Source organism: Solanum pennellii, chromosome 1 (assembly GCF_001406875.1).
Source record: "Solanum pennellii chromosome 1, SPENNV200".
In the NCBI taxonomy this organism is placed as follows: domain Eukaryota; kingdom Viridiplantae; phylum Streptophyta; class Magnoliopsida; order Solanales; family Solanaceae; genus Solanum; species Solanum pennellii.
The window spans coordinates 85,817,855-85,836,787 of record NC_028637.1 but is presented as its reverse complement, the minus strand read 5'-3'; the positions used below and the strand labels follow the sequence as shown (position 1 = coordinate 85,836,787).

At 32.7% G+C, this 18,933-nt stretch overlaps 1 protein-coding gene across 2 annotated transcripts; it reads left to right on the top strand.

The window, feature by feature from the left end:
- Positions 1-6,677: 6,677 nt before the first annotated feature.
- Positions 6,678-18,133, top strand: LOC107001421 (serine/threonine-protein kinase PBL27). Of its 2 annotated transcripts, none has more exons than XM_015199478.2 (5): positions 6,678-7,086; positions 7,790-7,989; positions 8,199-8,388; positions 16,274-16,665; positions 16,876-18,133. In XM_015199478.2, exons 1-5 carry the CDS (start codon positions 6,960-6,962, stop codon positions 17,500-17,502), a joined length of 1,536 nt encoding a protein of 511 aa, XP_015054964.1. In that variant the 5' UTR covers positions 6,678-6,959; the 3' UTR covers positions 17,503-18,133. The 2 variants fall into 2 exon arrangements, with proteins under 2 accessions (XP_015054964.1, XP_027769726.1); XM_027913925.1 differs by lacking the exon at positions 6,678-7,086 and adding an exon at positions 7,557-7,659.
- The last annotated feature ends 800 nt before the right edge of the window (positions 18,134-18,933 follow it).

The window sequence follows — 18,933 nt, the reverse complement described above, 5'->3', positions numbered from 1 at the left end:
TAAATTTTTCTTTATATTGCACTTTAAACTTCTTTATATTAACATGAGTTCAGTTATGTTGAGTTGATCCATGTAAGTTCTTCAATTTCTTTCATATTCTTTTGAAGCCTATGTTATGTTTAGCATTCTAACTTGCATACTCGTACATTCAATGTACTGATGCCAGTTGGCCTGCAACATCTTATGATGCAGACACATGTAACTTTTATCAGCATCTGGCGCATCGTTGATCCAGTGAGCAGTTCAGAGTATGTTGGTGAGCCTCTTTGCATTCCGGAGGACTCCATTTATTGCCTTCAGTCTTATTTTCAGTTCATTAGGATGTTGTGGGGTTTGTCCCAACATCCATCTTAGTTGTTTTAGAGACTTCATAGATAGTCAGTCAGTTAGTTATGAGTCTTTTAACCTTGTATTTCAGATCTTTTGCTATGAGACTTGTGTAGCCATTTTGGCCAGTTGAATGTTTCTTTTAAGACATTCTCAGTTTATTTCACAAGTTCTTTATTTAGACTATTCTTTATGCTTTAAATCTTCTGCTGAGTAAGTAAGTCAGGTCAAGAATTCGCTTGGGGCAACAATGATTTTCGAGTGCTAGTCTCACCCAGGGTATAGGCTCCTAGAAAGAAAATAATGAAGTTTTTCTAAATTTCCATTATTCAAACTGGAAATTCACATTTTGTCACAATGAGGATCTTAAATATTTTGTCACATAAAAAAAATAGGTAAAAAAGAAACATATTGACATTCTTATAGCCACAAGTTTCTAGACCATAAAAATTAAAAGTTCATAGCAAGTTTCAACAAAAATGTAAACCTTTTGCATAAGTCATTTACCTAAAATCTAAACACTAAGGTATAAACATGTATTTTACCAAGTAAGAAGACACAAAGATTTAACGTGGTTCGACCACGAGTAAGAAGACAACGAGAAATATACCAAAAGACACAAAGATTTAACGTGGTTCGGTCAATCGACCTACGTCCACAAAGGAGATGAGCAATCCACTATAAATATGAGAGTACAAAATACAGAGGGAAACAACCTCAACCAATTCACTCGGAATACATGGGAGGTTCACACAAGTGATAACGTATCAAGCTTGTGACCCATAAATTCTCCCCCTAACCAAAACTCTCAAAGCCCTTAAGACTACATTGTGAATGCTGACTAAGTTAGAAGGAACATACCTCTATTTATAGAGTCCTAAAACTTTTCCTACAAGAAAAGGATTAGTCAATCCAAAACCTTTTCCTAAAAGGAAAACCTATTTATGGTAAGAAATTTAGGGCAAATAAAACCCAACAAGTAAAAGGCGAGGCAATATATCATGCATGGTAACATATTTAATATTAAACTAAACTTCGATCAATGAGAAAGGGGTTCCAAACAGAGAAGTATAATCATAACAAATTTAAAAAATTGAGCATGTTTTGTCATATTGGAATCATAGAAATTGTTTTAAGTAGTTGATAGAAACAATACTTGAATATGATTTTAAGAAAACAATTAGCACAACTTTTCAAGTGTTCATAACATAACACACTATACATTGTAAGTTATTTTTATCACAGGGCTAAATCTCTAATGTAATTTTTAAGATATAAACGTGAAAAGAAATTACTTAAACTAATAAACATGAATGTTTTTCAGTGAACTTCAACACTTGGTTCCTATGATGTGATTATTATGTCAAACTAATTCAAAATTCAATAGAAAAGAGTCAGAAAATAATATTTTTGCTTGACACTAGTAAACTTGTAGTTATTAAGTAGCAAGAAAAAAAAAGAATTTGACACCAAGCTAATTCAAAGACTTAATCAAAACTTAATACATGAAAAGTATACATACTATAAAAGAAACAAACTTTATATGGTGTCTAACGTCGAGTTTTAAAAATACTGAATTTAAATTTGTGATATAAACAAGAAAAAGATTGTTTGGCATATAACAATAAGTAACTATAGTTATTAAAATTGTTTGGCATATAACAATAAGTAACTATAGTTAATAATAACTAAAGAAAAACAAGATAATATGAACACAGAAGTAATACGAGCAGTAAATATTAGACACATAATCAACAAGTTGAGTCAGTAGCTCTTTTTCTGATATAAAAATATAAGATGAAATTAATATTGTCAATAAATATTAAATTTTGTATGAAATATATTGTAATTTTATCGGAGAGTAGTTTTTTAAAAATAGTTGACTTAACTATGATTATGATATTTGTTAATATAATATAATCTTGACCTTTAAATTTTAAATAAGACATGTATCGCTTATCTAGGGGTGCACTTGACGAAATAAAGGAAAGGGGTAATGGAGGAAAGCCGGATCAGGAATAATATTGAATCCTTTAAATATACTTTCTAATAAATTATAAGAAACACTTAAAACACAATACTTGTAAGTATACCTATTATTTAGATGTTCAAGCATAAAAGATAAATGTAATCATCGTGAAAGGCAATAACCAAAAAGGAAAAAAGGTGGCTAACTCCAACTTAATTATAAACTTATGTGTGTGTATATATAATTCGGTTTTTTGGTTTTTATTTTTTTAAATTCGAAATCAAACCGAAAAATCAAACAAAGTAATTTACTAATCCAAAATCAATCCGAAAAAAAACAAAAACCGATCCAAATAAAATTTTGGTTTGATTTGATTTTGTTTTTCGATTAACCTGAATGTTGCACACCCCTAAGCTCAAGATTGATTTAATAAAAGAGTTTTTTTTCGAATATAAGAGTTAGTGATTTTAAATAATATTTGATTATAGTAGCCGGAAAATAAAATTAATTTTAAACTAAAAACTATTGTAATATTTCAAAAAATCATTCCAACTACTGCAATCGGTAACTGGTCAACTATTTTTTTAATTTTATTTCAAAAAAATATACACTTCCGTAGTCAAAATCATAATCGAGTAACATTATAAAAATTTAGAAAAATGTAAATTTTAATTCGCAGATTACAGTATTCAAAAAAATATCTAATATATTAATTGCACATTTATAATCGACAATTGTAATCGAAAAATTGCTTATTTCTACTGGTGAGCCTATAACATAAACAAGGAAACAAAACCACCATCACCTACTCCAAATGATTCTTCTCATACAATTTTAATTACCCACAAATAACCACCCCTCGAATAACACTTAGAAACGATCATAAGTTCAACATCAACAATCACATACTTTACCATCGTAAACAATCATAAATACACGTTTGTTCGTTCAGACTCTATATGAAGGCTTATACATACAATCATTCCATAATTTATAAGGTATTATGTAATTAAAAATAGGTTTAACTACTCAGTTAAGTTTAGCCTAAATTTTCAACTATTCAACTCGAAAGTTTTTTCTTCCAATTTTTTTTACAAATAGTTTGTTCATAACGATCAAAAGGATCGTCACGCTATGTTGTTTTATTTTTTTTAATATTATAAAGTTTAAGACTGTATTTTTAGATTTATAGAGGATTGTACTAGTGAAACCTACTTTAGGGGAGCCTTATCTATTTATGCATTTTCATCTATGTTTTTTATTTAAAAAAAATGTTAAGTTATTTCTTATTTTTATTTTGAGTATTATATTTGTATATTTGACAATTCATTGTTCTTTTATATATTTTGTTCATCTTATAAATTGGTGGATGAAATAGGTGTCATCATTTCCCCAATTTTTGTGTCACGATAGAGATTGATCTCTGCAACTCATCTAAACAGTATGGGTTACAAATCAAACATACATACAAATAGAAACTCATCATATAAATTTGTAAAAAAGACCCTTTAAATCATGAATATGAATTCATTTAACGATATATTCGATCTCGATAAATTACCATCTCTTAAATTACTAGTTTTGATTTTCAAGTGTTTCAAAATGCACTCGAGCTCATCGAAATTCATGTCACTCATACCCCCAAATTATATAACATCAAACAAACCATCAAAAGTTATAGACATAAAAAAATTTTCTAAAACTCAAAATAATCGAACAAGCGTTACATATGTCAAACTTAAACCATCTCACGAGCCACAAATAATTATACCAACTTGCAAACAAGCGCAAGTAAAACTTAATTATCCAAATTGACGAGTCGTCCTTTTTTTTTCATATATTTATTTCGTTTAAAAAAAGACTTTTAAAAAAATTATTTATTTATGTTTCTCTATTTTATTTCTTTTTTTGTTTTTCTCTTCTTTTTCTTCTTTTGTTATCAACAATCTCTATTTCTTGTTCATAATTCATTATTTCTGGTTATTCGTCTTTTCCTGTTTAGTTATCTTTCTTTTTCTAGTTTGAAACTTATTATAATTATTATTTACTACTTATTGTAATTTTATTTATCTTGATTTCTTGTTTAAGTATGTGAATAAAATAATATATTTCTCTTTATTTTATTTTTCTGAATTATGTGAACTCATATCAGTCCATTCGCTCTTATTAATATTTAATATCATATTTCAACTTCTTTTTTTTTTATACTGAATGTCGATTGGCCATTTCATTGGAAATTTTCTATTTTGATATTATTAAAATTTGTAACCTTTACTCATCATCTACATATTTATAATCTACATATTTATAAGATAAGAGTTGAGGTAACAAGGTTTATTATGTCTTTTTTCATTTCAATCTTGATATATGAGACAAGAATTGTAGAGGTTATCCCCCACCCCTTTTTCTCAAACTATAATTTAATCAATAATTTATTCCTTCATCAAAGTTTGATGTTAGAAGTCGTTAATAATTTTTTCACTTATCTACTCTTAAGCTAAAGTTATGATCTGATTTTTAATTTTATTTAAATAGAAAATAAAATTTTTAAGATAATTGTAATGGTGACTATAGATATGAAGTTGATGATATGGCGGTCGGCGGAGAAAATGATGAAAAAGCAAAAGAAAAGGAAAGAAATAAGAGTAAAAGAAATATTGTTAAAAAATAAGGAAAAAGGTCAAATATATTTCTAAACAATTTAAAATAAATCAGTTTTGTTCTTTGTAATGTTTTGATTAAAAATATATTCGCTGCTATATTTTTGACTCAAAATTTCTGTAAATTACTAATAATTTAAAAATATCTTTCTTATAAACGGATATTTCAAAATAAAGAAAAATAAATCGCCCTTCAATTATTTAAAATAGGGCAGTATTGTCCTCCAATTAGATTTTGGAACATGTGCACTTAATTGTAAATACTAGAGTAAAAATTTATATCGAAAATTACGAGATTAGTTTGACTATTTTAAATGGTAACTTTTATATAATGTCAATTTAATATTTTATATAAAATTTAGTTACTTGCATTAATTTTTACATTATTCTATTATTTTCTTTAATATTATTATATTAACGATGAAACTTAACTAAAAGTTATAAGATTGAATATAATGTATCAAGGTATATTTGAATTTGATTCTTTTTACCATATTATTCTTAGAGTTAGTAAAATGAATCCATTATTATTTACGTAATAAAATAGTTTTAAAATATTTATGTAAAAAAAAGCTTTTGTGGTATCACGTTTAGAAACATAAATTCATACCTGCTGTAAAAGGAAGAGGAAGAAAAAAATTGTGTAAATCATTTTTATTTTGTTAAAATGAGAAGTGCATTTTTCACACATTACCACCCCCTTCCAAAAAAATTAAAAAAATTAGAACGGCAAGGGCAAATTATCGTATTTTGGATTGTTCAAAAATAAAATTGACCATATTTTTTAAAGCAATTGTTTGGTAAATAATATTTTTTAACTATTTAACTAGATGGAGGATATTTTTATATCATAAATATAATAATAGTGATATTTTCAAAAAATAATAAAACAAAGAATAAAATTTACTAATTTTAAATGATTAAGAATATTATTTGATAAATAACCTCATAAATAAGGTAATAAAAGTGGTATTAATGCCCTTGTGAACAAATTTAAGAGATAATAAGACTAGAAAACTTAAATTATCTTTTTTTTAAAAAAAATCAGGGCTCATTTAGTTCTTTATTATTTAAATACTCCTTCCGTCCTGTAATGTATTGGTTAATCACTTTTCATCTTGCGTAACGCTTAAGAAATTATACATAAAGAGATAATTTTACTAATTCATTCCTTGAAAAACTTCTTGAAAATTTTATAAACAAAGGTGAATACTTTAAATAAATATTAATTACAAGAATAATGTAGAAAAAATTAATTAATATTTTTTTAATTTAGTAAAGTGAATAACTAATATTAAATAATTATATTAATATAATGATCAACTAATATGAGACGTATGAAGTATTTTTTTAAGAAAAAAATATATGAATTTTTTTTTTGATATATATAAGAGGAAAGAAAATATATTAAATACAACCACAACAAAGACAAAAATATCAAATATTAAAGCAAGTATTTCCAAAAGTTACGTCAACTTTTTCTTACCTAACAAAAGCAATTAACTCTATACTTATATGTATAAAATATAAAATAAGTAATTTATAATTCACTTTTGCCCCTAAATTTCCTCCATTATCCTAGTTATGCCCATAGAAGATCATTTTTAAACAAGATAAAGATTCACCTAATCAATTTTTTTTTTTACTGTATCAACAATAAATTAATTTTATTTTATTTCCTTACATATATATATATATAACCATAAAATCCAATTTATATTATTTTATTTATAAAATAATAAAGCCAAAGATTTTGCCTTTGTTTCAGCTTTTCTTTAAGCTTCAATTTTCTTGGATTTGTTGATCTACTTTGTCTGAAGTTGGAAGGTGTTGATCTTTGTTGTTGTTAAGTTCTCATTTGGGTCACTAATGAGTGGCTCATGGATGAAGAATATCTACTGGAAAATTCTAGTGAAATGGTGAAGATAACAACAAGTAGTAGAAAGTTTGGTTGTATATAGAATTTTGTGAAGTGGGTTTTGTTTGATTTCTGTAGATTTGATATGGGTGGGTGTTTTCCTTGCTTTGGATCATCAAACAAGGAAACTGGAAAAGATGAGGTAAAAAAAGAGTCTTTCAAGGATGCTTCTTCTGCTGCTCAATCTATCCATTTAACTAAAGTTAATTCAGGTGTGAACTCTATTTTTTTTGCTTTGGTTATGTTGAATTGAGTGTGGGTTCTCTGTTATAGACTTGATCTGAGTTTTTTGTGGTGTTTTAGCTAATGGGTTGTTGTAGATTTGGTTGATTCTTCATGAAATGAATTTAGTTCTTTTTATATGTTTCTTTCTTGTTTATTGTTTCAGTAATGCTGATGTAGATCTGTCACTTGTTCTAATTGTTTAAAAATTTGTTTCCCTATTAAATTGTTTGAATTAGTCAGAAATATTGTGAACTATGAAAAAATGGACTCTAATTGACACATTTTGACTGCAAAAGTAGACATTTTTGCTTCCTTTTTAGGGTCTATCGGAACCGCCTCTCTACCTTAACAAAGGAAGGGGTAAGGTCTGTGTAGATCCTACCATCCCTGGACTTGACTTCACTTGTGTGATTATACACGGTATGTTGTGGTTGTGGGTGGGGGTGGGGTGGGGGAGAGGGCTTTCGAGCAGATGAAACTTGTGTTAACTTCACACACAATTTTAACTTGGAGAACTCTTGGATTGCTTCTTGGGAGGAGAAGTTCAATCTTAAACCACGGTATGTCAAATTTTTTATGGTCCATCTCTTATCAACAATGAGGATTATGTGTCAATTAGAATGCTACGAAATGACTTGTTTATTTTTCTTCTTTATTGGTATTGGCTTTATGTTTGTTTCTTATATACAGATAAATCAAAGTCTCGTGGAAGTCATGATCCTAAGAAAGATCCAGCCATTGCAAAGGATGGACCAACAGCACATATTGCTGCGCAGACATTCACATTTCGTGAGCTTGCTGCTGCAACAAAGAACTTTAGGCCTGAGTCTTTGCTTGGTGAAGGTGGATTTGGGCGTGTTTATAAGGGTCGGCTGGAAAGTACCGGACAGGTAGGTGTTTTTATATAACAATGTGATTCTGTAATGCAGAAGCAAATCGTAAGCCAAATTTTAGCAAAGGTCTAGCAAATGTTAGAATAGGATTACTATTTAGAGAGAAATATGTTAGCTTAGGAAAGAGAATGTTAAATGTTAGAATATTCAATTGGACACCGATTTGCAATTTCACTCTTGGTTGCGTCGGAACGGTCTCTTTGCAGGTGGTTGCTGTTAAACAGCTTGATCGCAATGGTCTTCAAGGGAATAGGGAGTTTCTGGTGGAGGTTCTGATGCTTAGCCTACTACATCATCCAAATCTCGTCAATCTGATTGGTTATTGTGCAGATGGGGACCAACGCCTCCTTGTTTACGAGTTTATGCCATTGGGTTCTTTAGAGGATCATTTACATGGTTAGTCCATTTACGGCAATTTATATAATGATTTGCACAATGCAATTATAATTTGGTTCATCATGAATATTTATTTATGCACTAGAATCTTGCCCTTTTGCCCTATAAGAAAAGTGTAGCCAAATGTACTTGTTAAATAGACCTGGGGCCTAACTCAACCCCAAAGCTAGCTGATGAAGGGAGGATTTCCCAAGACAATATAGAGAGTCCCAATTCTTCTCATCTCACTGATGTGGGACTCACAGTACTGAAGACCCTCTATTCGTGGGGTTGGGGAAAGGGTCGGAGCACATTGCGTCTATTATATGCAGTCTTACCTTGCATTCTGCAAGAGGTTGTTTCCACGGCTTTAACCTGTGAGATAGCTCTTACTGTTCACCAAGGCTCCTCTTCTCCCTATAGAAATGTTTAAAGAGAGGGGGGTTCAAATGAATACATGATGCCTTGGATTGGGTTAGACTATTACAGTTCATATACAGAGCGCTTATGAAAGTCTTATATCTGAATATAGCTTTTTAGTAACACTACTACCAAGTTCTAACTTAGCTGAATGATGAATGGACTAAGCATGGTCTGAACATACCAATGGGGCTTTTCAAGATTAACTGACCAAATCAAAACAACTGCAACATTCTACAACATAAGAAATTAGATGAGACGGTGCTTGCTGATTTGTGTTACATTGGTGCTTTTTTTTTTTAATTTTATTTTACCATTCCTTTTGATACCCTTGGTTTTGTGGCACCTCACTTGGGTCTTCTATTTATTTGTGAACATTCCAATGAAGAGGTTTTAATATGGATAAAGCTGGTGACAGTGGAAAAATTTACACAGAAATATGGTAGATATTGCAATCTAATTTGAGCAACATTAGAGTATTACATGAATTACCGATGCCGTCTCAACAAGAGTTGGCTATTGTACGAACGTTCGATTATGGTTGGTTACTGGAATAATCTGTGTAAGACACTGCATAAGTGATTATCAATAAATATATGGCGTTTGAACGTCTACAAGCAGTGATTAGTCTTTACTGTGGAAAGGGAATATTTCCTTTGGTTGAAGAGTTGTTCTTGCTGGAGAAGAAATTATAATGCAAGTTAATGAAATAAACGTAGAAATTTATTTGGCATCTGGCTGCTATATTAACAAGCATTAGCATGACAATGACTGGCACCAGCATAGTATTCATCATTGTAATTGTATTCAGCAATTTTCTGTTGCATATAGTTGTTTCAGTTAACATTGCCCTGACATTGAAGGGTATTATATTTCTGAACTTATTTGCTCTAAATCATCCTATACACAGTGAATTCCATGTTCTTTTCACTGTTGTGTGGTTAGTAGGTGTTATTGTTGGAGATTGATAAATTATATATTATTTTTTAAAGAAGTTAAATTTTGATAACCGGTGTCCTGTTAACCATTTGAAAAATTGAATTTACATAAGTAGATTCATATAAGATCTAACTATTAAGGGACCTAAACGACCTTTGGCCCCCATTTTCCAGCTCTAATGTGGGACCGTTCAAGTGAATGATATCACTATTGTTCTGTAACATTTTGGTACTCATGCTTGATAATGCGTCTGCTACCGGTGCTGGAAATTTCACTTGGGAACCCAAAGAAAGCGTGCAAAATTATCTCACCAATGTTGTTGGTTTAGGAGACAGTGAGAGAGCCAAGGAATCATGCAAATATTCAGCAAAGACTTTGCCATATGACAGCAGCCTACTGCCACTAGCAAGTCTTTAACACTACTTATATTTATATCTTGATGCTCTGAGACCTAAGGAACAGCAGAATAATGAAAAGGGCATGGAGGATATGATTGAGGTTTCAGTAAGCAGCTCAGGCAAGCTAGGGCTAGAGGTCAAGGACTATGGATCTACCATGTATGTGCAATAGAAAAAGGATGTTATGAACATGGGCTAGCTGGAGTTGTTGATTGTATTACTGAGAGAGAAAAGGAATAACTGATTAAGAAACCTCTTCCTACCCCCTCCCATTCAGATATGAGCATTACATGCCAAAATCAATAGGAAAGAAGGGTAAAATTTTGTGATTTAGCTTTTATATTTATGAACTTTCTAATGGTCAGATCTTTGATCGAATTGGCAAGGATAAGAGCCCGTTTGGATTGGCTTACAAGTAGCTTTTAATTCAAAAATAAAAAGTCAAACTTAAATGACTTTTAAGTCAAAAAATATAATGTAGGGGAGACCTACTTTTGGTTTTTAATTTATTTCAAGTCATTTTTAACATATTTCTAGTTATTTTTAATTTTGTCAAACACTTCCTAACTTATTTTAAGTCATTTGACTTATTTTAAGTTATTTTTATATTTGTCAAACACATTAAGAAGTCAAAAACTGTCTTAAAAGTAGGTTTGACAAACTTTTAAGTCAATCCAAACACCCTCTAAATGTGTCTGATGTAAATTTCTCTCTATAAAAATATTAACCGATAATTTTCCAAATATATATATGATTAAAAATAGACCACCTAACATGTCATGGTTAGTGAAGGTTGGGGTTAGCATTGGGAGAGTAATTTGGGAGTTGTAAGTAACTTGAATAGAAATAATATGTCTTATTCTCTGAAGTTCCCAGACTTAAGTTCTTTGCATACTTTACATTAATGTGTGCATTTAGCATGTCTAGGATACAAGACTTGCCTACCTTTAGCTCATTTCTCCTCTCCTTGTTGTCGATCTAAGCAAACAGGAATAGGAAATATCCCTCTTACCAGTGGGAGGCTGTGTAGAGATTTTTCAAGTATTTGGTACTGAAATCTGATATAGCCACATAATAGAATTGCTCTTTTTGAAGATTGATGTCTTTCCAGCACTCATCAAGAGAATTGAGTGAAAAAGATCATGATTTGAGTTCTCTTAAACCAGGGAAGAGAGTGGAAGAACTGTGGTTTCCGGCTAGGTTCTTTTCCATATTTGCCGTTTTCCACTTACGTACAGACGAGCCAATGTATAATGTATCAAGCTGTTTTTGTTTAAACATTTAGTGTATGTATCTGAATATTCAATGTCTTTTTAATTCCTAATGTCACAAATTCTATAGTGGCAAGTCTTGGTCACTGTCCTAGATATATCAAGCAATAGTGATAGCTGAACAAAAATTAATTTAACCACATTGATATTGGGGAATAAAAAATACTCCATGCACCAGATATACCTGTGACAGTGTCTGGGTGATATGCTTTACCTTTGCATTTTTTTACGTCATAAGTAAACAGTTCTATTAATATGAAAAATCTCTGGTATACCAAGCAATTACCTAAAAAGTAGAGAATCTACCACAAAAATTGATTGTCTATCTACGACACTCATTCTTCTAAACAAACTAGCACCTCATGGGTGTACCGAAAAGAAACTAGGAATGAGATGCTATCTCTTTTTTTAATGACGGTGGTGTCCATGCCAACTTGAATGCTCTCTTTTTTTTTCCTCCCACGGAATCCATGTTAGTGCTAGTAGTGCAACAACCTAGGATTTTCAACCTTTCGTCCTTCTAGGTTCTTGGTTGGAGAATGCTTTTTTCATAGTGAAAGGCATTGCCAAATCATCCCAGACCATCTCAAGATTTCACACCACAAGCAAGTTGAAATGGACAATGTAAAAGGAGGTGTTCCACATCTTCACCTAGAGATTTGCACATGAAGCACACATGTATAGTTTACTTTTTCGTCAAATTCTCAATTGTCAATATTGTTTTCGTTGCTACCAACCAAATGAAACGACACATTTTTTATGGTGTCATGTGAATCTAACTGCACAAATGTGGAAAATTCTACTACCCCCTTAAGAAGAGCTTATGATAACGTGAATTTTATTGAAAACACGGCATCTCTTATCCCCTCCCTCTGTCCCACCTCCATAAATCTTGTCTAGCATGTGATGTACTTTACTAGTGAAGTAATTCAATTAGACCTTCAACCACAACATACCTAGTGAAATTCCACAAAGTGGGATCCTGGGAGAGTAGAGTGCAAGCACACCACTTATACCTCTTTGGGGTAGACAATCTGTTTTTGAAACACCTTTTGCTCAAGCGAAGCAAATGAAACCATAACATCAACAACAAGGTGTGATCACCTAAACATAGTAAACAACAAATGATAATAGACACCAAAAGTCAAAAGACTACATGATTAGGCTAGTACTTCAAAATGCATGGTGCTAAGACTACCACCAAGCCAAAGACTCCATGAATTGGCTAATACCAAGACAATGCTCGACTACCAACTAACTTTCGACCCTTATCTGCAACCTCCACACCCTCTTACCTTCGACCCTCATCTGAAGATGCATTATATCTTGTGTAATCATCTCTTTCCAATACTTCATCAGCCTATCTCGGCCTTTCTTCATCCCTACTATCTCCAGCCTCTCACACCTCGTCATTACAACCTCCACACAACTCTACTTCACATGCCCAAACTATCTCATTTCCTCTTCCTTCATCTTGGTCACAACAAGGGCACTCCCATTGTTTCAGATATCCTCATTCCTAATCCTTTTGCTCCTATATGCCAATGCATCCATCTTAACATCCTCATTTCTGCCACTTGCATTTTATTAATTGGCTAGCACTTCACACCATGCAACAAAGTCGGGTAACCATCACTCTATCTTGAAGTTCTGGTGATACTTTTTTGTCGCACCAATATATCTCCTGGGACAATTTCTCACTTCCATGCCTGCCTCATGTGTCACATCACTGAATTTACACTCCAAATACTCTATTTTGGTCCGGCTTAACTTGAATCCTTAAGACTCTAACCTATTGTTAACTCCACATCGAGTCTCCTCAATCAAAACAATTCAATTAGACCTTGAATCAATTATTCCCCCATTCCAAAGGTTCCTCCTCAAAAGGCTCCTCTGGACCTTTACGTCCCAATTAATTCACCTTATTGTAACTTTTGAATCTGTTGTATTATCATCTTCTACTATGAGTATTTGGGAATGTGAGTCACAATTTCTCTTCACACTACAATGTAACTTCAAAATATTATTACTCTTCTATCCCCTTATGTTAGCGGTTATGCTTAAACATAAAGAGGGTTGCTCAAATGGATTACCAAGGGATGTCAATGAACTTCTTGAGGGAAGGAAACTTGAGGAGGTAAATCAATGGTGGAAAAAATCAAGGGTGTGGCTTAGTAGTCAACAAAATTGATCGAGAACCATGAGGTCACTTAATGCTTTTTCCTCTACTCGGATTTGAACTACTCGAGTTGCAATGCAAGTTGGCCTGAACACTGCCATTTAAAAGAAACGTGGAATATCATCCTTTTTGCATATGGTGGACAATGTGGAGAGAAGAAAGGAAGTTGTTTTGAAGATAGTTGGTTTCCTTACAAAGATCAAGTTCAATTGCGTACTTGCTTTCCGCTTTTTCTGTAAAAAGGATACTTTAGATGGTGCATTATTGAATCTTTAATAGCTATCATAGATCCCCTGTAAGTATATAAATGGGACAATTTTTTTGCTTTTTGCTTATAATACCTGTAAAGAACAAAAAACTCTTAGGGGCTGCTTGGTTGTTGGTTAGAGTTACACAAGTATTAGTAATGCAAGGAATAGTTATGCCATCTTCTATACTGCATAAAATAAAAGGTATATTCCCTTGTAACCTATGCATGTGTTAGTCTTGCAGAAAATGTAAACATGAACCAAACATTGTATGAACAATGTTAGGTTAGAGTTACACAAGTATTAGTAATGCAAGGAATAGTTATGCCATCTTCTATACTGCATAAAATAAAAGGTATATTCCCTTGTAACCTATGCATGTGTTAGTCTTGCAGAAAATGTAAACATGAACCAAACATTGTATGAACAATGTTAGGTTAGAGTTACACAAGTATTAGTAATGCAAGGAATAGTTATGCCATCTTCTATACTGCATAAAATAAAAGGTATATTCCCTTGTAACCTATGCATGTGTTAGTCTTGCAGAAAATGTAAACATGAACCAAACATTGTATGAACAATGTTAGGTTAGAGTTACACAAGTATTAGTAATGCAAGGAATAGTTATGCCATCTTCTATACTGCATAAAATAAAAGGTATATTCCCTTGTAACCTATGCATGTGTTAGTCTTGCAGAAAATGTAAACATGAACCAAACATTGTATGAACAATGTTAGGTTAGAGTTACACAAGTATTAGTAATGCAAGGAATAGTTATGCCATCTTCTATACTGCATAAAATAAAAGGTATATTCCCTTGTAACCTATGCATGTGTTAGTCTTGCAGAAAATGTAAACATGAACCAAACATTGTATGAACAATGTTAGGTTAGAGTTACACAAGTATTAGTAATGCAAGGAATAGTTATGCCATCTTCTATACTGCATAAAATAAAAGGTATATTCCCTTGTAACCTATGCATGTGTTAGTCTTGCAGAAAATGTAAACATGAACCAAACATTGTATGAACAATGTTATGTTTTATGTGAACAAGAACCAAACATTGTATAAAGTTAATACATGGATAACTCTGCAGTCCTCTCTAACCAGCAACCAAACAACCCAATAGGGTTGTAGTAGTAAACTCTTCATTATTCAAGAATATTTTCTTCAGAATCTGCAGAAAAGGAAAGTGTGATATCTTTAGTCTTGCAGAAAATGTAAACATGAACCAAACATTGTATGAACAATGTTATGTTTTATGTGAAAAAAGAGAGTCAATCAAAACATTGTACAACTTATACTAGATTCTATATGGAGATATTTTTCTGTATTTTTTGAAACCAAAAATTGTATAAAGTTAATACATGGATAACTCTGCAGTCCTCTCTAACCAGCAACCAAACAACCCAATAGTGTTGTAGTAGTAAACTCTTCATTATTCAAGAATATTTTCTTCAGAATCTGCAGCCAAAAGGAAAGTGTGATATCTTTAGTCCTCGACTTCTCCAATAATTCAACTTTTCGCTCTAACTTCCCTCTGTTGATCTTTCTCCTTTTTTTTTTTTGAGAAGGTAACAACTTGTATTCTATTCCAAAACCTGCCACTAGGTTCCTAATTACAATTGTGGAGAGTAGCAGGAAGATCTTTAATCCTATGGCAAAATTTTGAAGGACCCTAAAACATTTGTAACTGATTCTAGATCTACCATGTACTCCTGTTTACACCAAATAAGAAACAAAACTAAACAGTTCATCTTAATCTTCTGGGTGGAATAACTCTTGTTTTGGGAGCATCTGAGATTTCTTTCTTTCCACACAGACCACCAGATGCAAGCTGGAATGATTTTCTATCTTTCTTTATGCCCGGTAATGCTTGTATGACTGCTCCATAACTTCAGAGTCTGCGTAACTATCCTAGGCATAACCCATTTCATGCCCTTCTGATTGATAAAAATATTCCACAAAATGTTGGTTATTCCCATTTTCCGAATCACATGAGAATGATGTAGGTTCTTTTGTAGATTTCATTGGCTCTCTGAGCCTGGCTCAATATCCCTCTTTTGCTTTTGATTCGCTCCCTTTGCTTTAAGGCCTACTGTTATTGGAGCTGACATATCTTTTGCAACTTTGCATCTTCTTGATGCCAGCTATACATAGCCTTACTTCATCAGTGAAAAAGAGTTCCCTTAGCGCCTTTCCAATTTATCGGCAACACTTGATGGTGTGTAAAGCAATGACATAATCTATGTAAAGATGCTCGATTATATTTATATCCCTCCATTTGATTAGTTTCTCTCTACATTATTCTGGTACGATTAAATGAAAGTTTCCATTAGCTGATAGATCTGTAATGTTGATTGTTTTGTGTTGTGTTGATACTTCTGTAATAGAAACAATGCAGATTACACAGTGGGACCTAATCCTTCTCTTTGGAGTATGTATGCAGATCTTCCACCTGATAAAGAACCATTGGACTGGAATACAAGGATGAAGATTGCAGCTGGTGCAGCAAAAGGCTTAGAATATCTGCATGACAAAGCCAACCCTCCTGTAATATATCGAGACTTAAAATCTTCCAACATACTTCTTGATGAAGGGTATCACCCTAAATTATCAGATTTTGGGCTTGCTAAACTGGGCCCTGTTGGTGACAAGACTCATGTGTCTACACGTGTGATGGGCACATATGGTTACTGTGCTCCTGAATATGCAATGACAGGTCAACTCACATTGAAATCTGATGTGTACAGTTTTGGGGTTGTCTTCCTTGAGCTGATAACAGGCCGCAAAGCAATTGATAATACTCGGAGTCATGGGGAGCATAATCTTGTTGCCTGGGTATGTCCTCCTCTCTGCTATTGTATTTGATCATTATGATGTATCTCCTCTGTTTCTTAGATTTCTTTGACATTTTTGACACTAGTAACATTAGATTTATTTGACATTTGATGTGCAGAAGATCTGTTTTTCCTTTAGTTCATTTTTACACCTTCTAAAGGTAGGGTATATCTTATGCCATGTTTTATACATTGAGAAATGTGTTTGCAGGCTCGACCACTTTTCAAGGATCGGAGAAAGTTCCCAAAAATGGCAGATCCACTATTGCAAGGTCGTTACCCAATGCGAGGACTTTACCAAGCACTGGCTGTGGCAGCAATGTGCTTGCAAGAACAAGCATCTACTAGACCTTTAATTGGGGATGTTGTGACAGCTTTAACATATTTAGCCTCTCAAACTTATGACCCTAATGCAGTTGGTGCACAAAGTATCCGTGTTGGTTCATCCACTCCAAGGAGCAGAGAGGATAGACTGCACTCGGTGGATGGAGTAGATAGCCCTGAATATAGCAGTGCTCACCATGGTTCTCCTTCCATCCAGAGGAGTTCTCCTGATTCCAGGAAAAGAGATTCCGCTAGGGATTTCAATACTGGGATAGAGTTGAGGAAAATTGCAACTAGTGGTGGATCTGGCCGTAAGTGGGGTGTGGATGAATCAGAACGTCCTGATTCTCAAAAGAACAGCCCTGTCAGTGCAGGTGGAACTAGAGAAACCCCAAGGAATCGAGATCTAGACAGGGAACGTGCAGTTGCTGAAGCAAAGGTATGGGGCGAAAATTGGAGAGAGAAAAAGAAGACAAATGCAAGGGGTAGCAGTTTTGATGGGATAAATGATTGATTTACGCAACAATATATGTTGCAAGGATTTCTAGGTATATAGGTGTTGATCGTCATGATGCAGACACAACATACTGCCATTGCATAATCGTTGAGTTCTTGGTTTTCCATTCTCAGCTTGAAAGTAATAGTCCTGTCCTACTTTCTGTGTTTACTCATTGAAGGTTATTCACTGCTGTTCAATGTAAACTTAGATGTTTCAGCTGTTGTGGCCCAAGGAAACCACTGTTAAAATGAAAAGGAAATGAGGTTTTGATGGTGCAATGTGGGACTAGAGTTGGGGGGTGGGGGGAGGGGTAAATGGTAGCTGCATTGTGGGAACATGTTAATCCTATGTGTTATGGGGTTTGTTGTAGACTGTAGAGTTTATGGTACAGGAGAAGTGGGGAACCTATCTAACTTTCTCTTCTTATGTGTTCTTTGTATGAAGGATCTTGGTGGATATGGTTTCGGATGTCCATTGTTGCACCTTGTATTCTGTTGTAGTTTCCATCTGTAAGGATTTTCCGAGTCTTGCGTCTTGGCTGTTATAGAAAAGGGGTTTGAGTATAATCATATCATGTCTCATGAGATAAACGGTTGTATATTTTGTATAACCAGTCCAGCTTAGAGTTGATCTGCTGATTTATGAACTCAAGACCCAACAGCAGCCCATTCCAGTTGATGCTCAACCAATTTAATTGTCAACTATAAATTCAAAAATCTCAGCAGCCAAATTTGAATGTCATCAAATAGTCCATTAGTTTTCCCTAAATGTGTGGTAAGCATAAATCAAATGCACATATCAAGTTTCAATATCAACATACTTTAATACACAACAATTAGTATAACTCTGCATTGCCACATTAAAGGGGTTTTAATCAAACTAGAATTTTGACAATGCAAAATGATGAACATGTTTCCATGCAGTGTTAACACATTTTAAAGATGATCAAGAAATTTTAAAAGTTCAAAACACACAAAAAGAATGTCGTATTAGGCTAATTATCTTTAAAATGTGGCACTAGAAATAAAAGGATACTAAGAGGTGTAGAAGAAGTAAAAAAAAATTGGCAAAATTGGTCAGGTCTCCAATCTCCATCGAGGATGAGCCAAAGGACTAGTGATCAAAGAAAAAGGACAATGGATAACATACAAGACTTGTGTGATTAACCATTTATAATACAAACTAACATTAATTATTTATTCAATTTATTAAATCTCAAGATGAGTTAACTAAACCAAAACTAACAAGAAACTAATGTTTAATTAACCACACAATAAAAAAAATCATGTAATCAATGAAATAGAATTCATATCATATTCATTTTCATTATCAAACAAATATTTATCAAGTTGCTGATTCACAGAATTGGTATTACGATCATGAACTTTTCCATCTTTAATCTTCTATATCTATATAGTAAACTGATAATATATATTAACAGAAACA

Bases quoted from the DNA above. Each gene is read 5' to 3' on its own strand.
- LOC107001421 (XM_015199478.2), top strand. From the start codon at position 6,960: ATGGGTGGGTGTTTTCCTTGCTTTGGATCATCAAACAAGGAAACTGGA. The intron at 7,087-7,789 runs GTGTGAACTCTA...TCTTATATACAG, and splicing joins TTTAACTAAAGTTAATTCAG to ATAAATCAAAGTCTCGTGGA. The intron at 16,666-16,875 runs GTATGTCCTCCT...ATGTGTTTGCAG, and splicing joins AGCATAATCTTGTTGCCTGG to GCTCGACCACTTTTCAAGGA.